The sequence below is a fragment of the Polypterus senegalus genome, chromosome 18 (genome assembly GCF_016835505.1).
Source record: "Polypterus senegalus isolate Bchr_013 chromosome 18, ASM1683550v1, whole genome shotgun sequence".
Classification (NCBI taxonomy): Eukaryota; Metazoa; Chordata; class Cladistia; order Polypteriformes; family Polypteridae; genus Polypterus; species Polypterus senegalus.
The window spans coordinates 47073509-47101103 of NC_053171.1; the positions used below are offsets into that span (position 1 = coordinate 47073509).

The window sequence follows — 27595 nt, forward strand, 5'->3', positions numbered from 1 at the left end:
TGGAAGAGTGGATCTTAAAGCTATGTTAGGGTATTCAGGTCCAAGACTCTAAGGAGAGATTTTTCCAAGCTAAAAGAAAGTTTCTAAGGTTTCTAAGGGGAAGAAGTGAAGCAAGCAGCTGGTTTTAAAAGAAGATGTAGTCTTTGGCCATTGGATCAAGGTCCCTTCCAGTCACAGATCCCAGTGTCTGCTAGTATGCTTGTTATTTTGTCCATCATGATCAGCTGAAATTGAGCTTGCATTAGTCTAAGATGAATATTCTTTTGGGTGCCTTTTTGCCAGAAGGAGTCTCTACATAAATGTCAGCTGATCTCTGATTCACATCATTGGCACTAGTTGAAGTGAAGAGTCGACTAAAGTGTTGGTATGGGTGCTGTTTAACCATTCAATGTGGTTTCATTCTGGAATGCAGGTGGGAGTAGTGTAACTGACTTCCCTGCCAAGTCTATTTTCTTAGCAAGCTTAGCAAAATGGTGCAATTCCCAGTTTGTCCTACAGGGGTAACACCTGACCTGCCACAGGCCGCTGAACAGGGTTTAAATGATCAGCCAGAAAGTAGCAAGTTTGGAATTTTTAGGCATTATTAAAAAAAGGATGGATAGCAGGAGAAGAGCATTTAGCACACTGAAGGACTGCATGGAAAATGAAAACAGGTCTGCTTATAGGTCTGCTTACTACACTCCCTCTTCACTGAATAATAGGTACCAGGTATCCATATAGGAAGACCAAGATAGATAGAGGAAGAGTTTATTGTTTTTGTTGGCCAGTTTGCAAAATGAGTATTATCCTCCTGTGTGAAAATTTAAAGCTTCAATGAAATACTGTAGATGCTACCCTCTCTGTCCTTGTCCACTGTAATAATTAATGAGAGTGAAACTTGTCAAACAAAACTTTTCTTCAAGATCTATGAGAGGCTGAAATAATATAAAAAATATTATTAAAACATATATAACTGTGAATAAATATTGAATCAAACATTTAATTGTCCATTAATAATAATAACTCATTTACATAGAAAAGAGCAAACAGACAATAAAATTTAATTTAGTTTACTTGATTGAACACCGATTCCGGAAAATGACCCCTCAAAAAATGGGCTTATTTGGTAAATTATTTAGTTAATGTTGTGCTGTATTCCAGTAACACATCTAATACTTTGGCTATTTAGTTAATGTTGTAGAGTATTCCAGTAACACATCTAATACTTTGGCTATTTAGTTAATGTTGTAGAGTATTCCAGTAACACATTTAATATTTTGGCTATTTAGTTAATGTTGTAGAGTATTCCAGTAACACATTTAATACTTTGATTACTTTATTGCCTTGCAGTGGCTTTTCTACACTTTCAGTGTCCGTTCAATTATGTTCATGTTGATATCTGATTTATTTTAGATTTGCTTAATAAATTTTCACTGAAAAACAAAATATTTTTCTTATACTAAAGCTATGAAAAGGAAAATATTGGCTGTGACATATCTTCATATTGTCAGCCAACTGTTTTCCACCCTGATTAACAACATCAGTCTTCAGCTTTTCACCTTCTTGAATATTCTCTGCAAAGCTATAAAAGAAAAAGAAAAAAAGGTTAATACAAACAATAACATCAATCTTGTAGACTGCTACCAGAATGGTCAGAAAAGCCAGCCCCAGGAAAAAAAAAAAATGTTATGGAAAAAGTATGAGATAAATACAAATCTGAAGAGATCAAACAAATTAAAATAAATAAGAAACAGAAGTCAAATAAAATAACAAGGAAGGAAGCCCGGTGCTCTATGGGAATGTTTAATACATTTGTAAAGTAAAACATATACAAATAAATAAACTATCTGCATAAGTAAATTTATCTCATTCGAAGTAATTTTTAATACAACTGCAATGAACCAAAAAACTTTGCATGTAATACTGCTGTTCAGGAAATGAATGAATTCTTCTTGTAAATCTGAGTGTGTGAACAAACTAAAAACCTAAGCATTTCCAGATGTGAGGTCTCCTAGGCATGTGGAAATTTTATATGTTAACAAAATCAACTCTATGATGCTTATTGGCTTTGTCAATGTTATGTGTAATATGTTTCAACAATAAACTTTCAAAGGTTCATTCATCCATCCATTATGAAATCCTCTTGGAATAACAGATGCCATTGGCAATCCAAACAGCATTGGGCAAATGCAGGAACCAGTTGTGGAGAGGGCAATTCAGTGCCGATTTTGAAAAGAAAATGTGTTTTATAAATTGCTTGCACATTAAAATGTTTTTTTTCCTAAAAAAAGTAAAATCTTAGTCAGATAACTGTTTGCAGTTCCATCTTGTGGCAACAGCTGGGAAAGATTTATTTCTACACAGCAGGAACTCCAGCTTTCAGCAATGAAAGTTGCTTCAAAGACAAATAAAGGATCCCAACTAAAGTACATGTCTTAGTTAAGACGACAGATCTTAATCTCAGTGGATAAAGTTATTAACTGAAACACAATCAGAAAAATGTAATGGCCTCAAGAATTGAAGCATCAACATCACAAGATTGTCTTTGTTAATATACAGTACTTTTATGGGGTCACTATTGTCTCATGTACAGAGTACGATGAAATTCTTACTTGTGTGAACTAATCAACATGCAACACATCACTACTCTCCAGCACCATAAACAGTGCGTTACCTTACCTCAAAAACAGATGTGCATAACAACAAAGTATTGGATTGATTAAGTTAAGTCATTTAGGTGTTTTGAGGTATTTTTTATTTTTGTTTGGTGTTGAAATCAAGATGTTCTCAGGCTAAAATGGGAATGGGTTTGAAGCTTGTTCAGTGTGCACAGATAATTGCATTTGAATTAAAGTGAAGCCATATGCTCTGTTAAAAGCAAACAAATGCTCCTAAAGGAAAAACATATTTAAAAAAGTTTTAGGGGAAAGCAAGTACAGTAAATTTGAAGTAACAGTTTAGGACAATCTCAAGAGTATCTGCCAGCACACATATCTCACTTATTCTTCCTATGTGATTTTTTTCCACTTGAAGTACATCAAATACTTTTGTGTGTTTAGGCTTTATTAAGTAGTGTCTATGTTTTTCTATATGTAGCACCTGAAAATGCTCTTGCTGCCACTTTTGATATTAGCATTGCCAAGATACACACTGACATTCTATATGAAGCTCTCTTTAAAAGCCAGAAAAGGAGAGCTAGATGAGAGTGAATGGCATCCATGTGGGGACCTAGGAGAGGGCATTTTGGATTTGAACCATAAACAAAATACATTTTATGACAGTTCCATCTGATTGACCATACAGTGAACTATGATTCATATACTTTTTCATCTCATCTTAAAATCCCTGGTTATGCCTCTGACTACATTCAAGTGGGGTCCATTAATGGAGAATGATTTCAAAATGCTTCGTGCAGGAATTACAACAGATGCTGAGCTCCAAATTAAAGTTCAGAGTGTTGCTTTTGTTTGCCCAAGGGTTGAGAACCTCCATGTAAAGATTTCCCATGAAATACTTGTCTCTTGTGTTCTGAATCACTAGACGTACGTTTTAGAATCTTCTCATCTTTTTCCAATAGTTCTGGTGGTTGCACAGGCTGTCCACTTGACAAATCAAGTTTTATATTCTCTTCTTTGTCTTTTTCTACCTTCTCTCTCTCTGTTTTTGATTTTAACTGCTGAGATTTGGATATTTTCTGAGCTGCAAAACCTGGGACTGCCTCATCCATTAAAGCTAGAAAATCAAAAAGAGGTGTTGTTGGACCCCAGTTTTCATCTTGTAACTCTCCTGAAAAAGAAATAAAATTAACAGTGTTATTTTTAGTAATGAAAACAAATACTATATGTAAGCACAACTTGCAAATATATAGTGCATTTACAAAGCATAACCCTATGATTGAACATTTTTGAGATTAGTTATACATACTATCTTTGTCAGTGTTTTTCAGACTGTTCTGGCTAGAAAGCTTTTAACAAGGAAATTTTCACAAATGAAGAGAGTTATTTTTTCTCTGATGGCCACAGACTTGTACACATTTTCAAAGCAAGATATGAGGCATTTTAAATAAATCTAAGACAAGTGACTTGCTGAAAACATTTTACATCAAACATGTAAGCTCTAAAATATAAGATGTCCATTAGTTCCAGATATCAAATCTTTCAAATCCTGTCAGCTGGAGATACATTTCTGCCTCTGTTCCCAATCACTGAATTATGTTGTCTAGTTATTATTTATCTGGAGTGAGTCACTGGCAATTAAAAGTTTCATTTTACTCTGTACATGTAACAATCATAACCTTACAAACCTAAAAATCTTAAAAGTTTAAACTCTAATATTGACTTATAATCCTTGTGAGACCCCACATGATGCATTTGCTATTTAGATTTTAAAAGTTTTTTTTTTTATTTTTAATTTTGCATGTTTTATGTGGATTTTACCTTTGAGTACTGCTTGAACATGTTAACTCTGATTTTTGAAATCTTTCCTGTTCCTGACTTTACACTTGACACGTAAAGAAACAACTGTGTGTCTCTATTCTTATTTCCCTGTATCTAGTATGACCTTGGTAGTTCATTTAAATCTCCCCATATGTATCCAGCTTACGTAATGCTGTCTCATGCAATTTCATTTTGCTATAAAAAAAAGAACCTGCACAACATGCAGCAGCTCTGTGATGTCACTCTCAGCAGCTATCAAACCTCACAGGTACAACTGGCTACCAAAGACAGGACAGCAGATGTCTATTTGTTCAAAAATAACTTCTTTAGCACTTTCTTATTCTGCAATATCTAATCTCTTTCATACTTGAACTTTTTTCACACATTATACACTTCATGTGTACATTTTGTCAATTATTACTAAAATATGAAAAATGTTTCTTGTTTAGTTATGTGTTTAACAATTCCTGCCTCGCATTTCATCCTAAATTTACACAGATCGTTCTAGACACGGAACACACATGAAATGTATGTATTCCAAATGACAATATCATTTTTACCCTGTTCAACACCAGACACCTCACACACAGATCAGGAGCCTCAGCTTGAGCTGGGAGAGCTTTCGGTCCGAGGTGAGCACTGTTGAGGGGGGATGGGATAGTAGGCTGCTTGCTGATTGTGCTGATCGACACATTTACAAAACAAAAGACACCGATGGAGAAGTGCGAATGGATTTAAGGTGGGCCGAGATTACGAGTTTTTTCATAGGCTTCAGGATTTCTACTGTTAACATGGAATTGAATGGAGGAGCATCCTCATTAGGGAATGCATGGACTTTGTTTTCTTGTTTAGACTGAAATGCTGAACTGATACTAATGAAACTGTTTAACTTGGTTAGGGTTTGGCTATTGAACTTTGTTTATGCATTCTTGTTTTATGTGGTTAATGATTAAGAATTATTTGCTTGATTAATCAAATTATGTATTTATATATAAATATTTACTGTGGTCTTTAACTTTTGAAAAAGATAACAGAGAGTCATGACTCAGCACTCACAGGATAAAGCATACTTTTAAATAACATAAAATATAAATTGCAGAACTGCCTAGTTAATCAGATAAACAATGTCTCCATCCGAGAATAACATAAGCCCCGTCATGTGACTGCCTCTTGAGAGGCTCTGTAATTAAGAAATGTTCTGCCTGGACAGAGAAAAAAAGATCATCTTTAAACTGCAGTCTCTACAAGAGTCTAGGATGTAAGCGGTAGTGTCTCAGTTATGTGGTGGCCCATCTGCAAGTGAATGTGAATGGCACGGTATTTTCATTTGACACTTGGCAGTACAGAGAAGTCCAACTGCAGAGAGTGGCAGCCTATGCAGATTAAGTCTACTAAGAGACACTGTGGATGGAGTTCACTGGGCTACAAGTAGCTAATGGGGCTTACAGGGGAGGACATTCTGTAGCTCTTTATTCAAAGAAAGAAAGGGTTTAAAAGGGGTAAGATAAAGCAAGTGTTGTCAGTTTGAGCAGAAGTGTGTGACAAATGGGAAAGATAAAGTGAAAAGTGTGGAAGCCATGGAATTGTTAATTAAGGTGTGCTTTAGGGTAAAAATGAAATACCAGAACTGGACTAGTCAATGTGTTCTCCATGGCCACAACTATGGAGAGCTTTTAGTCAGAAGTGTAAATAGTTAATGTTGATTTTTTATTTATGTTGTTAAGTTCAAGACAGTCTGTGCATAGTGTAGTCTTTGGTGAAACAGTAACATTGGTAAGGATAAACTTTAGCAGCTGAAGTCCAAGCTGCCCAGTGGAAATGCCATGGTAGAACACTCAACAAGTGCTGGTGAAGGCACTATATTTTATTACAGTTTGGAGTGTAGCTGCCACACAGCAAAGAACCTAAAGGTTTAAGGTCAGTGGGAAAAGCAAATAATTTTCCATGATATCACAGGACACCAAAAAAATATGCATATTTTAAGTAAACTACATAGTAAGTCTGGGATGACCTTAAGGTATATTTTTCATTTTTCTTTTTCTTTCTTTCTTTGAAGCTGATTATGATTTTTAACAAATGCTTATTATTTTATTTTTGTGCAACAAGAACCTCATTCAGGATTGATTCCTGCATTTCACCTGCCAGAAATCCTATTATACCGTATATATTTAAATTATTAGTACAAAGAACACATAATGGATTGAATTCTGTGTTGTAAGGCACTGAAAGACAGCTAATATATATTTTTTCTCGGCCAATCCATCTCCATGTGATTTTTTTATCCACATGTTTATTTGTATACTGTTTGATATCATTTTTAATGATAAAAGAGTAATCAAAAAGTTGGTACTTGTTAAACAAACAATTTAAGCACAGTGGTATGAAATAACAGCATTCCATGTGGTGTGTGACTGGCGTGTGATGTCAATGGCACTCTTGCATCTGTGGAGGTGATCATGTGAATTGGTTGGTTATTTAAAATGCAGTCAGTCAAGATCAGGATTATGTTAGAAAATCAAATGTTGGAAAAAAATTCATTTTGGAATGCAATCGATTAAATGCTTAGAAATTGCATGAGTATGAATAAATGAAAGCCTATTTTCCAATTTAAGGAAAACAGATATAAAGGCTTTAATCAATATTAAAATAACTGAAACATTAAATGCATGGTTTATTTAAAAATATCCAGTATATACAAAAATATGAATCATATGGACATCTATTTTTAGTCAGTGATTAGATTCAACTTACCTCAAAAAACTTCATTGAAAAGTCAACTGTATATATCACCATGATAAATAAGTCATGAAAAATACCTTCACAACCAGAAAAAAAAATAAAGTGTGAGATTCAAAGACTAAGATTAAAATATTTCTTGGAAACCCTCATTTACTGTAGTGGAAGGAATGGCACAAATCCAACTGAAACTAGAATTCATAGAAAACATTCAAAGACTTAAAACAGAGAAAATTGGTTTAGCAATACTGCATCATATTTTAGGAAGTCTACTGTTAGCAGTACTACTCAGAATTCCGATACTGTCAGACTGAAAACTGGTAAAAATAATACAAAGCAACACTTTCGCTTTTTTTTTTTTGAGGAAAGCACAAGGGTCGAAGACTGAATGTAACATAAGCAGCAGCAATTTGTCCCTTTTGATCTGCTGGTCTTGAAGGACTACCTTTCCTCGTATAAAAAATCAACAACACCTGCTTATGTTAACCAGACCATTTTTTAACATTGAGTAACATTGTTACATTGAGTAATTGTCCCAATTAACTTTCTAACTGTAATTTCAATAAACTTCAGATGAAGTAGTCATATATAAAATGTTCCTGGTAACATTCAAGGATGCTCAAGGGTGGATTTAATTCCATTGTCAAGGGTTTCTTTGAAAATTCCTGTAGCAATAGCCTCCTTGCATACCTCTACAGTTATTCACTAAATGGGCCTTGTGCCCAGAACCTCCCTATTTTATTAACTCTTACTTTTACCCAAACTAGAACTTCACATCGACTGATTTCTAGAAAAGGAACATCAAACTTGCCCAATGCCAACTTTCTGTTATATTTCCCTAAGTCTACTGGTACATTAATGTACTTTCCAGTGTAGATATTATAAATAAAAAAATACCTGGTTTTCATAGAAGGTTTTGGTACTTGCCTTTGCAGCTTCTTTCAACATATCACTTCCCAAAACTTTTTGTTTTGTGGGAATAACCTATGCAATGCATATATTCTGCCACATTACTTAATAACTCTGTTCTTTGCTGGACACCCATAATATTACAAATATATTTCCATCCATCCATCCATCCAACCTGCTATATCCTAACTGCAGGGTCACAGGGGTCTGCTGGAACCAATACCAGCCAACACAGGGCGCAAGGCAGGAAACAAACCCAGGGCAGGGCGCCAGCCCACCGCAGGGCACACACACACAAGGGACAATTTAGGATCGCTAATGCACCTAACCTGCATGTCTTTGGACTGTGGGAGGAAACCGGAGCACCTGGAGGAAACCCACGCAGACACGGGGAGAACATACAAACTCCACACAGGGAGGACCCAGGAAGCAAACCTGTGTCTCCTAACTTCAAGGCAGCAGCGCTATCCACTGTGCCACTGTGCTGCCCTACACATATATTTATTGTTGTTAAAAATCACTTAATAGGAGAATAAGTTTGCTAAAAAATATTGTTCTAATTATTATTAAATATTTATCTTGTGGTTAATCTATCATAAGGAAGACAGAAATCAAAAAGATTAAATCTGTGATTGCAATACAATAAATCAGGCATAAAAACAACTTAATTCAAACTGCTTTACACTAAGTACAATATGTTAGAAATCACAAAATTCCAAACATAAGAATCTAGTACTACATTATGGGTACTGTTACAGCTTGCATTGTGAAAGGCCTTTTTGGGCACAAACAACTTATTTAAACTGTTTTTCTCAAAATCAGGTAGTGTAACAAACAAGGGGGAAAGTTTCAGTCCTCAGCTTGCACTTAAGATTGACACATAACAGTGTAGCAAATCCTTAATATTACTGCATGTTTCTGACCACCAAATCATTTAGGACATTGTACTGTATACATCAGTTGCCATTCAGGAAATATATAAAGAAAATTCATGACCCCATTATTCTTCAAATTTATGTGTCATAAAAATCAAATCAAGAATTTTGGTTTCCAGCTGTAGTAACATAGGTTTCAAAGTGTTAATACTGATATAATCTGTCACCTGGGTGAAACATTGTAACATTCTAATTGGTATGCTATGTTGCCCTAGTTAGCTTGTCAAAAAACCCTTTCACTGACCTGTTTGAAGATTCTTTACCCTAAAGTTAGAGGTAAGTGATAAATAACTTTTTTATTAAACTATTTTCTATCTGCTTATCCTGGTCATGGTCACAGAAGTGACATGACATGATGAGGTGGACTTAGTACAGGCCACCCTATTCCCAGCAACAATCTACAACTCCTCCCAAGTAATCCCAAGTTGTTGTCAGGCCTGCTAAGAGATATAATGCATTCATCCAGGGTGTCCTGAGTCTGCCTCTAGGTCTTCCCCAAATGGGGCATATCTGGTCCACTTCCTAAAGTATCTCATCCAGGGGCAACTTCACTACAAGCCCAGGCTGTATCAGTTTGCTCCTCTCAGTTCAGAGGTACAGCTGTTATACACCAAAGTCCTCCCATATTGTTTAGTTAATGTATCATGATGATGATGACTTTGTTTTACTATTTTGCACACTCACTACTATAAACTTATAAAATCAGTACAACTATTTAAGAAAATAAGACAGTATGCTAAAAGTAAAGCTGTTTTTTTGTGATACATATGGTAACTTACTTTAAAAAACAGGAATAGAATACAGTAATTTGAATCCAATATTTCTGATTTTAGGTCTTGCGCTAAAGCCACACTGCAATGTTTTTATTTAAAAATGCAGAAATTAGTGTCCATTTTGACTTTCTGTCCACACACCCATGGCATTTTTTTCCCCTAAAAACGGAGGCTTTTGAAAATGTTCTCCAGAGCTATATGTTTCTTAAACTGTCGGCTCAGTATTGCAGTGCAGATGTATGAAAATAGAGAGTTTTGAAAACACATACTCTTAGTTACACTCTGAAAGGTTTGTGCTTATTATGTGGCCCTGCCCTGATTGGATTTTGCGCATTATAACGTCTAATTCCGTGATTGGTCACCCTTCACAAAATGAAACAATATTCCAAAATGGCAGACAAATTGGAGTTCCTTTCATGGCGCTTGTTGTGTTACTTACTTATATGCATCTAAATTGTGTTTTGTAGTTTGAATACTGCATATGTTTTTAAAAGGCATACAATTTACCGAGTCCCTACAATTTTGCACTAATCATGTTGCCAGCTGTGTTACCATTCCTTCAAGGATCATTTTTTTTTTGGGTAAGACCTGGACAGAACAGTGCTTGTTGGGGAACTATTGCAAAGGAAGTTGTAGTTCTTAAAAAAAATGGTGAGAAATCTTTAGAGAGTCTAGGATGTCTATGCTACCTCTCAGCAAAAAAAAAATATCCATATAGGTGAATGACTATGTCATATGTCATATAAGTTTTTTGGTAGTTTTAGTGCGGGCAGAGATACTTTTGTGAATTAAGTGTAAATGATAGTGTGGACAGAGACAGTTTTTGTTTAAAAATGTTCTTTCTAAAATGAAAATGCAGTAGTGTTAACACAGCCTAAGAAAGATGTTACAAGGTAAAATAGTTTTACTCAATTATCATGATGCCAGAGAGTGGAGACGTTGCATATTGATTCGCACATGCAAGTAATAATTTCACTGTACTCCTTATACCTGCACATAATGATCTAACATTGCCTATAAATGTGCTTCAATCTAATCCATTCATTTAAAATGAAAATTGTTCAGTTAAAACTTGGGCAACTTTACATTTTACGTCATAGAAGTTTAAATATACAGTGGTGTGAAAAACTATTTGCCCCCTTCCTGATTTCTTATTCTTTTGCATGTTTGCCACACAAAATGTTTCTGATCATCAAACACATTTAACCATTAGTCAAATATAATACAAGTAAACACAAAATGCAGTTTTTAAATGATAGTTTTTATTATTTAGGGAGAAAAAAAATCCAAACCTACATGGCCCTGTGTGAAAAGTAATTGCCCCCTGAACCTAATAACTGGTTGGGCCACCCTTAGCAGCAATAACTGCAATCAAGCGTTTGCGATAACTTACAATGAGTCTTTTACAGCGCTCTGGAGGAATTTGGCCCACTCATCTTTGCAGAATTGTTGTAATTCAGCTTTATTTGAGGGTTTTCTAGCATGAACCGCCTTTTTAAGGTCATGCCATAGCATCTCAATTGGATTCAGGTCAGGACTTTGACTAGGCCACTCCAAAGTCTTCATTTTGTTTTTCTTCAGCCATTCAGAGGTGGATTTGCTGGTGTGTTTTGGGTCATTGTCCTGTTGCAGCACCCAAGATCGCTTCAGCTTGAGTTGACGAACAGATGGCCGGACATTCTCCTTCAGGATTTTTTGGTAGACAGTAGAATTCATGGTTCCATCTATCACAGCAAGCCTTCCAGGTCCTGAACCAGCAAAACAACCCCAGACCATCACACCATATTTTACTGTTGGTATGATGTTCTTTTTCTGAAATGCTGTGTTCCTTTTACGCCAGATGTAACGGGACATTTGCCTTCCAAAAAGTTCAACTTTTGTCTCATCAGTCCACAAGGTATTTTCCCAAAAGTTAGCAAAATTGAGATGAGCCCTAATGTTCTTTTTGCTTAACAGTGGTTTGCATCTTGGAAATCTGCCATGTAGGCTGTTTTTGCCCAGTCTCTTTCTTATGGTGGAGTCGTGAACACTGACCTTAATTGAGGCAAGTGAGGCCTGCAGTTCTTTAGACGTTGTCCTGGGGTCTTTGTGACCTCTCGGATGAGTCGTCTCTGCGCTCTTGGGGTAATTTTGGTCGGCCGGCCACTCCTGGGAAGGTTCACCACTGTTCCATGTTTTTGCCATTTGTGGATAATGGCTCTCACTGTGGTTCGCTGGAGTCCCAAAGCTTTAGAAATGGCTTTATAACCTTTACCAGACTGATAGATCTCAATTACTTCTGTTCTCATTTGTTCCTGAATTTCTTTGGATCTTGGCATGATGTCTAGCTTTTGAGGTGCTTTTGGTCTACTTCTCTGTGTCAGGCAGCTCCTGTTTAAGTGATTTCTTAATTGAAACAGGTGTGGCAATAATCAGGCCTGTGGGTGGCTACGGAAATTGAATTCAGGTGTGATACACCACAGTTAGGTTATTTTTTAACAAGGGGGCAATTACTTTTTCACACAGGGCCATGTAGGTTTGGATTTTTTCTCCCTAAATAATAAAACTATCATTTAAAAGCTGCATTTTGTGTTTACTTGTGTTATATTTGACTAATGGTTAAATGTGTTTGATGATCAGAAACATATTGTGTGACAAACATGCAAAAAAATAAGAAATCAGGAAGGGGGCAAATAGTTTTTCACACCACTGTATAATAATGCATTAATTACATATGAAATATTCATGACAAACTACTTTAAACCTAAAGAGCAAATTATTTACAAAATGATTCTGAACTGAATGATTCTGAAAAGTACAATTAAAAAAATAAAGCAAAAAAAAAAAAAGAACCTCTACTAGGGAAATTATAAGTAAAGTAAAGACTAAATACTGTAAAACAAGTAGTCAAGCTGAATGTTCTTCATTGGATCAAGTTACAGTAATCCCTCGCTACTTCGCGGTTCACTTTTCGCGGATTCACGACTTCGCAGATTTTTAAATATAGTAGTAGTATTTTCTAGTCTAAGAACAACAAAACAAGTTCGGTGACTAAGTGCGTTGTAACACGGGCTGTGATTGGTACATGGGAGGGAGACAACAAATCACACAGTTTCCCGCTTTCTAATCGGGCCCGTGATTAGTGCTTTGACTGATGCCCAGATCCCACAGCATCTCCCCTTGTCTCTCTGTTGCGGCCATTTCGCTTCAAGCTTTCTCGCAGAGTGGTTTACTTTACACTGTACTGTGTGTGATTTTTTGTGGTTTCTTTGTGTTGAACTTCGCTTCAATTTTCACCCCCTGCAATGGCTCCCAAACGTGCTCCTTCTTCCAAGGCTGGTGCTGAGCCTAAACGCCGTTTGATTGGTCTAATTTTGCAACAAGGTCGACGACGTCATGACCGCCTACAAGCTGCTCTTCGACCGGAAAAAGAAGCAGCGGCAGCAACTGTCGATCACAATGTTTTTGCAGCCTCGCAAAAAAGAGCCATTTCCTACTACTACTATGGATACACCTTCAAAAACCGTGGAAGAGGTGCCCCAGGAAATGTTAGGTAGGTCCCTGTTATTAATAGAGTAAATGGTGGGTTGTAAACAGTACAGGGAGGGTTTAAAAACGTCCAAATACATGTTAAATAATTAAATAAATATGGTGTCCCTACTTCGCGGACATTAAGTTATTGCGGCCAGCCTTGGAACCTATCTCCCGCGATAAATGAGGGATTACTGTATCATATATTATGACATTGCTTGCTACATCCCTAATTCCTCTGGAAAAAAAAAACACATTTCATACTGACCTACAGGCTCCTCATCCCCATTCTGGACTCTGTGCAGCCAGTTCTGTATTTCGCTGGCCAGCAGGGAGTACTCTGCAGGAAACACAAACACCTCAGACCCAGAGTTGATTTGTATAAGAATCAAAACAGGAAGCTGTGGCAAGAAACCCAAGTGGAACTCAAGCACTGCTCTACCCACAGGGGTGCGATCACTGAGAGGAAAAAAAAAACATAAGAAAACTGAGTTCACTTGCCATTGACCTAAAAATTGCAACATAATTTTAAAAGATCTTTTCATCAGTTTTGTTGACTTCTAATGAAAATTGTCATACCCTTTTCAAATCTATCACTCTGTTGTGCAACTATTTGCAAACCAAATCGTAATACTACTGTAATGCTGGCATGCTTGAAGTATCAATCATCTCACAAATAGAGTAGGTGAAGCAGTTCTTTATTGATGAGGCAGTTATAAGACGTGCTGCCTAGATTATGTTATCTCTGCAAATGGGCATCATCAAGTACTGTGCTCAAGTCCACACAACTCACATTTTTAGCCCTAGAAAAGCACATTTCTATTCATCTTTGTTAACTGAATTACTTATTGTAATGCTCAGATGTTTAGTGTTATTTGCTAGAGGTGGCTTTCTTACTCAAAGGACTACTATGAAATATGGACCAGTTAGAAGATAAAATATTTATTTAGTGTTTTATCAAAGCACTATAAGCATTTTGAAGTTTCCCAATAATATATAACGGATTCACTATTTACTGCAATAGAATTAGAAGGTTTAAGTTTTTTATACGGTGTAGGTCCCCATCATGCCACTAAAACAACTCTGACCCATTGAGACATGGACTCCACAAGACCTCTGAAGGTGTTATGTGGTATCTGGAACGAAGACATTAGCAGCAGTTCATTTAAGTCCTGTGAACTGTGAGGTGCAACCTCCATGGATTGGGCTTGTTTTTCCAGCAAAACCTATAGACACTTCGAGATCTGAGGAATTTGGAGGCCAAGTCAACACCTTGAACCCTTTATCAGGTTCCTTAAACCAATCTGAAACAATTTTTATCCTGCTGAAAGACACCACCGCCATCAGAGAATACCGTTGTCATGACAAGCAGTCTACAAAAATGTTTACATAGGTGGTACATGTCAAAGTAACATCCACATGAATGCCAAGACCCAAGGTTTCTCAAATGAACATTGCCCAGAGCATCACACTGCCTCCACCGTCTTGTCTTCTTTCCATAGTGCATCTTGTTGCCGTCTGTTCTCATGGTAAACAATGCATGTACCAGACCATCCACATGATTTAAAAAAAACAAAGTGATTCACGAGACCAGACCTCCTTCTTCCATTCCTTCATGGTGCAGTTCTATGCTCACATGCCCAATGCCGTTACTTTCAGTGGTGAACATTGCTCAGCAAGGGCACTCTGACTGTTCTGCAGCTATGCAGCCCCAAACACAGCAAGCTGTGATATATTGTGTGTTCTGACACCTTTCTCTCAGTCCATCATTAAGCTCTTCTGCAATTTGTAGTACAGTAGATCTTCTATGGGACTGAACCAGATGGACTAGCCTTCGCTCCCGAAGTGCATTAATAAGCCTTGGACATCCATGACTGTGTCACTGTTTCTCCTTCTTTGGACTATTTTTCGTAGGTAATAACCACTGCATATTGAATAGAGATGCTTTACCCAGTTATTTAGCCATCACAATTCAGTCCTTGTCAAAGCTGTTCAGATTCTTACTCTTGCCCATTTTTCCTGCTTCCAACACAGCACCTTCAAGAACTGATTGTTCACTTGCTGGCTAATATAATCCCACCAAGTGCTATTATAACAAGAGAATTGATGTTATTCACTTCACCTGTCATTTGTTTTAATGTTGTGGCTGATCACTGTATATGCACACTGAAATTTATTTTGACATGGTCTTTGTAGATTTACCTGTGAGTTGCAAATTTCAAGATGCTTCCATATGTTTGAGTTACATTATTGAGTTATATTAGTCTTTTAATAATTGAGCCACTCAAATATAGCTTTAAGACTTATTTTTCACATTATTATTTAGCTGAAAGTGCTTTTTTTAAATAATGCTTTAGACTTTAGCACAATTAAACATTTGTTATCTAATGTAGTAAATGCAGGTTTTTACAAATGCTGCTATTGGCTGGTGAACTGATACTATCTCACCTGTATCTCTTTATCACAGCGTTTCTCAACCTTTAAGTATTTACGACCCGAGTTTTCATAACAGTTTTAATCGCGCCACCCTAACGTTTTTTTTGAAAGGAGCCACTAATACCAATTTGTTCTTTTTTAATTAATGATATATCATAGATGCATATTTTATTATACCTACTTAAATTTTATCAACATTTATCTGACTCTATATTTATTTTTCCTAGTATCAGAATGTAGTTTAAGTTAATTTGTTTTGGTTTCAATAGATGTATTTTTCATATTTTTGATTCTTGTTTTCTTTTTTTCACATCTTCGCGCCCCCCCTAGGGGGGCCCGCCCCACAGTTTTACAACCACTGCTTTATCAAACTGAAAATGGTCCTTGAATAACTACAGTCATACCCAGCAACAAAGTGCCCTTATCACTAACATCTTTTACTGAAGAGCTGGTAATTATGTTAGTCATGGGAAGCTGCTAGTATGGCACCATTAACATTTGTGGCACAATACATTAAAGGAAGCTAGGGCAGATGATTTGAATTAATTTGTTTACCTAGGCATCTCAGTTAAGTTCTCATGACACAGGCTTTAACATAAGTGCATCATTAGGAAGAAAAAACGATTGGACTAACTGTTTCTTTCTCATTTTTTTTTGCACATAGTGAAAAATTACCACATGTACAGACACAATGGAACAGCACTGTTTTTGCATAACATAGCAGCTGTCATGCTTGCCAGAGTTCAAACGATTCATTGAAGTTTTAAGTGTTTGAAAGTGATGATGGCCTCACCACAAGTAACCAGTTGGCAACTTGTTCCATTGCCTGAATGTACTGGGCAGCTGTAAGGCTGCAAGATCCCTGCTGCATGAGTAAAATGTAGCATTATGGAAGTGGTTTGCAGCTGTAGAGTTTCTGTTCATCCAAGAATTATAACAACATTCAAAATAAGCCACTCCTCCTCGAACCGCCACCTTATCGTAGTGGAGGGGTTTGTGTGTCCCAATGATCCTAGGAGCTCTGTTGTCCGGAGCTTTATGCCCCTGGCAGGGTCACCCAAGGCAAACTGGTCCTAGGTGAGGGATGAGACAAAGAGTGGTTCAACCAAACCTCCTATGAAGAACAAAAACCTTGGACGACATTTTTCCCTCACCCGAGCGTGGGTCATCGGGGCACCCCCTCTGGAGCCAGGCCTGGAGGTGGGGCTCGATGGCAAGCACCTGGTGGCTGGGCCTGCACCCATGGGGCTCGGCCACGCACAGCCTGAAGAGACAACGTGGGTCCCCCTTCCCATGAGCTCACCAACTGTAGGAGGGGCCAAGGAGGTCGGGTGCAGTGTGAGTTGGATGGTGGCCGAAGGCGGGGACCTTGGCGGTCCGATCCTCGGCTGCAGAAGCTGGCTCTCGGGACGTGGAATGTCACCTCTCCGAAGGGGAAGGAGCCTGAGCTAGTGCGCAAGGTCGAGAGGTTCCAGCTAGATATAGTCAGGCTCACCTCGACGCACAGCTTGGACTCTGGAACCAATCTCCTTGAGAGGGGCTGGACTCTCTACCACTCTGGAGTTGCCCCCGGTGAGAGGCACCGAGCGGGTGTGGGCATACTTATTGCCCCCCTGTTCATTGGGGTTTACCCCAATGGACGAGAGTGTACCCTCCCTCCGCCTTCAGGTGGGGGGACGGGTCCTAACTGTTGTTTGTGCGTTTTTGCCGAACAGCAGTTTGGAGTACCCAACCTTTTTGGAGTCCCTGGAGGGGGTGCTAGAGGGCACACCTTTTGGGGACTCCCTCGTACTGCTGGGAGACTTCAATGCTCACGTGGGCAATGACAGTGAGACCTTGAAGGGTCGTGATTTGTAGGAATGCCCCCCCCCCGATCTGAACCCGAGCGGCGTTTTGTTATTGGACTTCTGTGTTCATCACGGATTGTCCATAACGAACACCATGTTCAAGCATAGGGGTGGTCATATGTGCACTTGGCACCATGATCGACTTTGTGGTTGTGTTGTTGGACTTACGGCCACATGTCTTGGACACTCTGGTGAAGAGAGGGGTGGAGCTGTCAACTGATCACCACCTGGTGGTGAGTAGGCTTCGATGGTGGGGGAGGATGCTGGTCAGGCCTGGTAGGCACAAACGTGTTGTGAGGGTCTGCTGGGAACATCTGATAGAGTCCCCTGTCAGAAGTAGCTTCAACTCCCACCTCCGAAAGATCTTCGACCACGTCCCGAGGGAGGTGGGGGACATTGAGTCCAAATGGGCCATGTTCCATGCATCTATTGTTGAGGCGCTGGACCAGAGCTGTGGTCGTAAGGTGGTCGGTGCCTGTCGTGGTGGCAATCCCCGAACCCGTTGGTGGACACCGGCAGTGAGGGATTCCATTAAGCTGAAGAAGGAGTCCTACAGGACCCTTTTGTCCTGTGGAACTCTGGAGGCAGCTCCAAGAGCTCCAAGCGGAATGCGTCTTCGGTGGTTGCTGAGGCAAGAACTCTGGCGTGGGAGGAGTTTGGGGAGGCCATGGAGAATGACTTTTGAACGGCTTCGAGGAGATTCTGGGCCACCATCCAGCGTCTCAGGAGGGGGAAGCAGTGCAGTGTCAACACTATATATGGTGGGGATGGTGCGCTGCTGACCTCTACTCGGGACGTTGTGGGTCGGTGGGGGAGTACTTCGAAGACTTCCTCAATCCCACTAACATGCCTTCCAATGAGGAAGCAGAGCCTGGGGACTCGGAGGTGGGCTCCCCCAACTCTGGGACTGAGGTCACCGAGGTGCTTAAAAAACTCCTTGTTGGCAGTGCCCCGGGGGTGGATGAGATATGCCCGGAGTTCCTTAAGGCTCTGGATGTTGTAGGACTGTCTTGGTTGACACGTCTCTGCAACATCGCATGGACATCGGGGACAGTGCCTCTGGATTGGCAGACCGGGGTGGTGGTCCCCCTCTTTAAAAAGGGGGACCAGAGGGTGTGTTCCAACTACAGAGGGATCACACTCCTCAGCCTCCCTGGAAAAGTCTATTCAGAGGTTCTGGAGAGGAGGGTCCGTCGGATAGTCGAACCTCGGATTCAGGAGGAACAGTGTGGTTTTCGTCCTGGTCGCGGAACAGTGGACCAGCTCTACACCTTTAGCAGGGTCCTGGAGGGTGCATGGGAGTTTGCCCAACCAATCTACATGTGTTTTGTGGACTTGGAAAAGGCGTTCGACCGTGTCCCTTGGGATCTCCTGTGGGGGGTGCTCCGGGAGTATGGGGTACTGGACCCCCTGATAAGGGCTGTTCGGTCCCTGTACAACCGGTGTCACAGCTTGGTCCGCATTGCTGGCAGTAAGTCGAACCCATTTCCAGTGAGAGTTGGACTCCGACAGGGCTGCGCTTTGTCACTGATTCTGTTCATAACTTTTATGGACAGAATTTCTAAGTGCAGCCAGGGTGTTGAAGGGGTCTGGTTTGGTGGACTCAGGATTGGGTCACTGCTTTTTGCAGATGATGTTGTCCTGTTTGCTTCATCAGGCCGTGATCTTCAGCTCTCTCTGGAGCGGTTCGCAGCTGAGTGTGAAGCGGCTGGGATGAGAATCAGCACCTCCAAATCTGAGACCATGGTCCTCAGCCGGAAAAGGGTGGAGTGCCCTCTCAGGGTTGGGGAGAGATCCTGCCCCAAGTGGAGGAGTTCAAGTATCTCGGGGTCTTGTTCACGAGGAAGGGAAGAATGGAGCGTGAGATCGACAGGCGGATCGGTGCAGCGTCCGCAATGATGCAGGCTCTGCATCGGTCTGTCATGGTGAAAAAGGAGCGGAGACGTAAGGCAAAGTTTACTAGTCGATCTACGTTCCTACCCTCACCTATGGTCATGAGCTATGGGTAATGACCAAAAGAACGAGATCGCGAATACAAGTGGCTGAAATGAGTTTCCTCCGCATGCTGTCTGGGCTTTCCCTTAAAGATAGGGTGAGAAGCTCAGTCATCCGGGAGGGGCTCAAATTAGAGCCACTGCTCCTCCGCATCGAGAGGAGTCAGATAATGTGGCTCGGGCATCTGATCAGGTTGCCTCCTGGATGCCTCCCTGGCAAGGTGTTCTGGGCACGTCCAACCGGGAGGAGGCCCCAGGGAAGACCAAGGACACGCTGGAAGGACTATGTCTCCCGGCTGGCCTGGAAATGCCTCAGGATTCCCCCGTAAGAGCTGGAAGAAGTGGCTGGGGAGAGGGAAGTCTGGGCATCTCTGCTCAAGCTGCTGCCCTCACGACCCGACCTCGGATAAACAGAAGAGGATGGATGGACGGAAGGATTCAGAGTAAGCCAGCCAATCCTGGGTGTGCCACTTGTGAAATGATAGGAGTACAGCATTAGGACTGTTTGAAATTAAGGCACACACTCATATCATTCATCTCTGAATGGAATTGAACAGAATAGGTGGAAGTAGGTGAAGGGTCCATAGAAGAACATTTCTAACGGTTACCAAACAAAGATTCTGTGTATTATTATCGGGATGGAATGAGGTGTTCACCCTGCTCTAGTAGCTATGCATTTGATGTGATCTCCCCAAGATAGACAACAGGCAGAGCTAACACCAACATAGAAGATTAGGTGAGAAAAGTATGGTTTGGCATTCCCTGCATGGCTGATGGGGAGGACCTTTGTGTTTCTGGCATTGAATAAACACACAGAAATTGTGCCAATTCAGCTATTATAAAGATGTCTATGTTCATTAGGTTGCCAATGTCACAGAGGCAGCCTCAACCACAATATTTTTTCCAAGGTCGGGGTCATCCACAAAAACTCATTTTGTGGCCATTTCATCTGGTCATATATACATACCAAGAAGCAGGTGATCCCTAGAATGCTATCTTGTAACATCCACAAAAAAAACATTAACTTCTGTTCAGATGGTGATGATTGGTAAGGAAACTGCTAAACCAGATGTAGATGCACCCTTTCATTCTGCTTGAGCTAAACTTAGCCAGTAGACCTCAGTGCTACACCTAGACAAATACACACAATATGTACAGTGCAACAGCCATGTGGTCATTCCCACATCTACTGCATCTGCCCTACATTAACTGATTTAAACAAATCAAATGTGAAACAACTGAGTTGGAATAGGTAGTTGTAATGAAGATGGGCTTGGAGATGTGTTTCACAATGATCTTCATCACTGAATATATAATAAGAGCAGCAAGATAGGTCAGTGCTTGCTTAGATCCACTTATGAGCTGCATTTGGGGATGTGCACACCATTGAAAATCATCTGGGACTGTGCTTCTTATGAATGTATGTTTGCTTACATATATTTTTGGCAATCAAGCTTTTACTGAAGTAGTTAACGTTAACAAAGCCGATTCTGGACTTGGCGATTTGTTTAGTATCTAACAGTAAATCATATGTAAAAATTTCACTGTATTCTGTACACATCGCAATACTGATACCACTATTACTACTACTACATGTTGCCTCTCAGCCAGCACCTGGCGATATCACAGACATAAATGAAACAGCTGGAGTAAGATAAAGTGCAAGTTCTGCAGCACACATCTTTAGCACACTGGGACCAATCCCGTCAGGTCCAATGACTTTGCTGCAGTCCACACCTCAGAGTAATTAGAGGATCTCATGGTGGTATTTTGGAGACAGGTGTCACTAAGACTATCAAAATCTAGAAGATCTGGGTGACTTCCATCAAGCCTATGCTGCAAGGAAATAATTTAACAGCTCAGCTTTAGTCCTTGTCAATGAGACTACAATGTCAACAAAAACCAGAAAGAGTGACTAGAAGAATGGTCCAACTTGTTTATCACATCTTCAATGACATAGCAGTAACGCATGGAATGGCTTGGATTTACTTCGATCTTGGAGACAATAGAACAGTGGTAGTTTATACAGACTTGAGCACTTCAATAGAAGGCACAATAAGCTATATTTAGCGAAGTTGAAATCTTTTGATGACAACACCAAGGTGCAGAGTTTGCATAAATCTTTGCCGCCTTAAAAGGGCTAAATTGCAGAATGGAATCAGGCACCAATTATCAGCAGCAGGACCAAACCTCACCAGCTGACAGTCCTTTATTTCTATTTCCAACAACTAATGGACACAAGGTGACCATGCAATCCATCCAAGATACCTTCGGAGTACAACGAAAAAATGTGATGATACAATACATTACACTATAATATCAGGCAAAGACTGGTTACTCCACTTCAACTGCCACCACTTGGCAAATTGGTATAGCCAGGATTCATGGACTAAGACTGTCTGATTGACATGGTAAACTCTAAATACTTTGCAATTGTCTAAGTAGTTCAATAATGTACTATATCTGGATTTACTGATAAAACATGGCATGATTTAATAGTTTTTGACTATTTACTAATATTAATTAAAATATTTATTAAAACTAATACTGGACAGTGATCCTTCAATTATGAAAACATAATATCATCAGTATAACTGAATCCTTATATGATACAAAAAACAAAAATTATGTATCATAATAAATATTAACTACACAGAAACTCACAGATGTAACCAGCAAGCCACAAACTGGTCCAAAAATCCAGTATTCTGCAAGTCACTCAACTCATCTTTAGCAGTTTTGCCATTTCTCTTCTCCTCATCATTAACAAATAAAATTAACAGAGGTTTTTTGCATTGCAGGTAACTTGGAAGATTCAACAAGGTTAACTCCACCTGATCCAGAAGAAAAAGAAAAGAATTTTAATCAAAACATAAATTATACAAGAAAAAAAAAATCTTGAAACACTGCTATTTTTCATGGGACAGAGAAATATTCATCATTCATCCAGACACAAAAAGGCATCTAACAGTTACATACATATAACAGCTATGATAAGTTTCTGCACTTTATGTTTAATCACATACTTAAAAAAATTACCCAGTTTGGCTATCAAATGCATCTAGTATTTTACACATCAAAAGAAAATATCTTCCTTTTAACTTATTTAATTTTTTTTTTTTTTGCAAGACCACCAGATCCTTACACTGAAATAGAAATATCACAAATTGGAAGAGACTACCAAACAGTAAGAATTAAATGTAGTTTTGTGACAAGGAGTAAAATATAATATTTAAGATGTAAATTAATGTATATAAGCTCACATATAAAATTAAAAAACAGCATTTAAGATATTGCAGTGTTTGTGGTGAAATATGTGATGGAGGTTTGCAGGAAATATACTGTGGAGAAAATATACTGTACTATTAAATGGAAAAATACTTTTTCTTGACACAAGATATTTCCAAGCCTCTAAAACCATGCAGTAAGATCTTCACCCTGTATTTTCTACTATCCCAGGGGTTTGCCACCAAAAGACTATGAGGAATACTTAAGACAAAATTGGTAATAGCGTGCCTTGGGGACTCATTCTGCAAATTCTCACCTGGATATCTTTGCAATATGTGTTTTTATATGGGAATATCTCAAGAGATTAAGTGTATTTTAAAACTAAAAAACGCCACCAGATCTTCTGTAAAGAGTGAATGTCTGTCAAAATATCAGATAAATTTTCATTGTAAACATAACAAAAAGTAGACATCCCTAACTAGAATAATAGTGCTCAGACTAGTTTAATTTATTCCTTTAGTAGCAAAATACCAGCGCTTCGAAGTACTGCCTTAAAATCTTTATTAAGAGGAAAAGTAAACCTTTTTAAACTGAGGGAAAATATACCAATAATTAATAATTTGTTAAGAATCTCTTTGTATACCATGTTGTCAGTTTGGCCCTCCGGTTATAATATGACCAAGCTGTGCGCTGAGCTTACTCTTGAGCATGCAGTGTACAGTTGGCCATGTGAAAACCAGTCTTGCCTCAAATCTCACAGCTTGGATTGCTGCCGTCATAATCGGTTTGAGTTTCATGGTTTGTTTCAATTACGACTATATTTGCAGGACTTGTTGTGTTGAAGTGACATTCAGCATCTGTCAAGCGTTGTAAGCATACAACCAGTTTCATCGATAACTTTGCATCCAGTTTTTGAGAGTTTAAACATTCATAAACATCAAAGTGTCCACTACTGAAATCGTCACCTGTGAATCTAAGATGTTTAAGAGGCAATGGTGGTTGTCCAAAGGTGTAAAATATTTGGCCATTTTGGTACACTTGAAAGTGACAACCGAACAATTCAGCGGCAGCCATCAACTCACATGCAGAACCATAGGTGAAGGGCTTAAGCATTTCACTCTTATAGTGCTCCTGTGTAGTATAATTATCTCCTGTACCGTCATCAGTCCACACCTTGAACCTGTCCCAGTCATTCAATACATGAGACACAATGTTCCTCTCGATATCAAGAGTGAGCCTGATATGACCGTGCAATATGTAACACACAGAATAGAAAAGGCAGGTGCCATCTCAGAGCATGGAAACCACTCGGTAAGTGACAGCTCTTTGATCGATGGTGCTCACCGCGATAAACATGTTAATGGGGGTATGATTGGAACGATAAAGGAAATAGGTACCTGAACAATGTAAAGTAAGTTTAAAATACCTACACAATAACTATAATCATAATAAACGAACAATAAAACAGCGGAGAAGCCATGGATTAAATAAAAAGGCTGCAGTTATCAGCAGGGAGACGTGAATCCCGTGGTGAAGCAAGGAAGGGAATGAAGAGACCAGAGAGACGGATGGCCTTATATAGGCAGGCAGCCAACAATGTGGGAGGCGTTGGGATGGGGGACCCAATGCCGCCTCACACGGCGACTGAGCTGCAGGCTATGGACGTACATATTGTGAAGGACAGCCAGGTCCCATGCCCGGCAGGGACGCCCCTGTTGCTTATGTTCCGGGGGAGCCGCCATGGGCAGTCAATACCTCCCGGGGCGCTTGGTAGCAGCCTCCCTGGCCGACGGTGATTCCCCAACCGCCCGCAGGGCTCCATGGGAGATGGAGTCCTCCACAGCTGGGTTGGGGGCCGGGGTGGCCGCTAGGGGGGGCTGTCTGCTACCCACAGCCCGGCTGGACGAGTCTTCAGCCCCACCCGGAAGTGCAATTAGGACCAGGTGGTTAATCACCTGGAACACTTCCGGGTGGGCTATAAAAGGGCCCAGCCACCACCACTTGAAGAGCCAGAGTTGGGAGGAAGGAGACGAAGCTTGTCTGGGAGGAGTGGTGGAGAGAGGTGAAGAATTGTGTTTTGTGCTTGGTGATTTTGGGACTGTGTTTGGGCTGTGCGGCATGGGGAAGACGTGTCCCACAGCTGAAGAAAAATAAAAGTCATTGTACTTTTTATATGTGCATCCGTGTGTTTCTGTGTCGGGTCAGGCGCCTATATAGCGCCTTCGTTACAATATGTACATAAGTAGGATTCAGTTAGTGCTGGGAACCCGTATACCAAATTTCTTGAAGATGCGCCCATAAGTAAATCGTTGGAAAGATTAATATGGCGGCCGACAGTGGCGTCATACCACCGAAATAAGTACTACATCGGTTTCGGTTAGTGCAGGGAAGCCGCCTACCAATTTCGTGAAGATGGGGCCATAAATAAGAAAGTTCAACATGGCGGATGCTGTCGACTGTTATGACCGTTACATCTAGAATTTCGAAATTAAACCTTCTTAACTTTTGTAAGTAAGCTGTAAAGAATGAGCCTGCCAAATTTCAGCCTTCTACCTACACAGGAAGTTGGAGAGTTAGTGATGAGTGAGTCAGTCAGTGGGTGGGGGCTTTGCCTTTTATTAGTATAGACTAGCAAAATACCCATGCTTTGCAGCGGAGAAGTAATGTGTTAAAGAAGCAATGAAAAAGAAAAGGAAACATTTTGAAAATAACGTAACATGATTGTCAATGTAATCAATGTAATTGTTTTGTCACTGTTATCTATATATATATATATATATATATATATATATATATATATATATATATATATATCTATACTAATAAAAGGCAAAGCCCTCACTCACTCACTCACTCACTCACTCATCACTAATTCTCCAACTTCCCGTGTGGGTGGAAGGCTGAAATTTGTCAGGTTCATTCCTTACAGCTTCATAACTGGAAGCAGTTTTTCTCCATTTACTGTAATGGAGATGAGCTTCAACGCCGTGAGGGCGGAGTTTCGTGTGACATCATCACGCCTCCCACGTAATCACGCAGCACATAGAAAATCAGGAAGACCTCAAAAAAGCGCTGAAGAAAACATATATATTGAGAAGGCAGCGAAACAATAAGAAGCGGCGAGTGACATATACAACCATATTGATGAGTTCTGCTACTTGAAACAAAGCACGATGTAAACCTACACTTTAAATTAAGTTCATAGACAGGCTGCGCTGGCGTTTGTAATTTAGTGCCTGCCCATATAAGGCCGTCCGTCAGCGGCAATCCAATAGCAAACTCCCACTAAATATTCACGGGTTAAGGACTGTGCTTATGCAGAGGAAGATGAGATGGTCAGTGTGGTGTTTGGCACAAACTCAGCAAAACTGCGAGAGAAAGTTTTAAGTGCCAGGACTAAGGTAACATTAAATACAGCCATGGACATAGCACGAGATGGCACCAGCACAGCTGGGAACCTTCGATGCATGTACACCGAGTGGCTCACATGAACTGGCGCAGTGCACAGATAAAAGCAACAGTTCCAAAGAGCTGAACAAAACCGAATTACACAATTGAAAAGGCAGCAAAAATATGAAGCGTCTGATAAGCATATTCATAAATGCAGCTACTGTGGAAACAAAGCACACGGTGGAAAAAGTCAATGTCCCGCTAAAGGAAGACAGTGTAAAAAACCCGTGCATGCAGTGTGTCAGGTCTCAGATAAAGAAGAAGACGAGCTGTTTATTGATGCAGTAAGAAACGAATCGATGAATGAAACCTGTCATCTTTACAGCGATTGACAAACACGGAATGTAACTTGAACACAACACATCCTACAAATACGAACCTGATTGAAAGAAATAATGATAATCAAATCCTTGATGACAGCAACACTCAGTAACACTCACAAAACAAATACTGTATATTGACAGTCATTTTACGTTATTTTTAAAATGTTCCCTTTTCTTTTTCTAGCTTTTTTAACACACTACTTCTCCGCTGTGATACGCGGGTATATATATATGTATATATATATATATCCCGATCTACATACTCGAATAATGGATACTTTATTCGCCATCAATGATTGTTTTGGTAAAGCCATACTCAGTGTATTCATTAGATGAACGGTAAAAAGTAAGAGCGAGGGAGGATGACTTATTGAGGCATGCAGGCTGTAGTCTTGCGTCAACTCTATCTGAATTGCGATCACATTTGAAAAAATATATCTTTTCAAGTTCTATTTAGTCCATATGTGTCAAACTCAAGGGCTGGGGCCACATCCGCCCGGCGTGTAATTATATCCGCCCGAGATCATTTTATATACTGTATTATTGTTATTAAAGCCCGGGTATATGAAGCGCTGGTAACACAATAAACTACAGATCCCATAATGCAGCGCTTCAGCTGCCTTGCCGAACACTTACCACGTTAATCAAGTCTACCTTATGATGCTGCAAGTTATTGCGAAGCTAGCTCACACGATGCTGAAGAGAAAAGTTGATTCTGAAAATAGAGCCTTTAAAAACCGATGGGAGGCTGAGTATATGTTTACTGAACCCGTGTGTCTCATTTGTGGAGCTAATGTGGCTGTAATTACAGAATTTAATCTAAGACGGCACTATGAGACAAAACATCAGGGAGTTCTGTGTTGTGGAGATTCTCAGGATGGATTGCAGGTGCTCATCAGTGAGGCTGAAAGACCTGAATGCAATGCAGAAGATACAGAAAGCAGAAGAATTAAATAAGAATCTGACACTTCAGCGGACGTTTTTACCCGTGCACAATCACAAAGTGATTTCAAGTGAAGTTGCTTTTATGGGAGACACA

At 39.8% G+C, this 27595-nt stretch overlaps 1 protein-coding gene across 2 annotated transcripts in view; it reads right to left on the reverse strand.

Moving 5' to 3' along the window:
• Positions 1 to 1765: 1765 nt before the first annotated feature.
• txndc16 (thioredoxin domain containing 16) overlaps positions 1766 to 27595 on the reverse strand; it is a 169205-nt gene continuing 143375 nt past the window's right edge. For both annotated transcript variants that reach the window (XM_039741384.1, XM_039741385.1), the window contains exons 18-20: positions 22220 to 22389; positions 13547 to 13737; positions 1766 to 3765 (exon numbers count right to left, since the gene is read on the reverse strand). In XM_039741384.1, the coding sequence (XP_039597318.1) occupies positions 3422 to 3765; positions 13547 to 13737; positions 22220 to 22389 (705 nt within the window). In that variant the 3' untranslated portion in view covers positions 1766 to 3421. The remainder of the gene's footprint in view (positions 3766 to 13546; positions 13738 to 22219; positions 22390 to 27595) is intronic.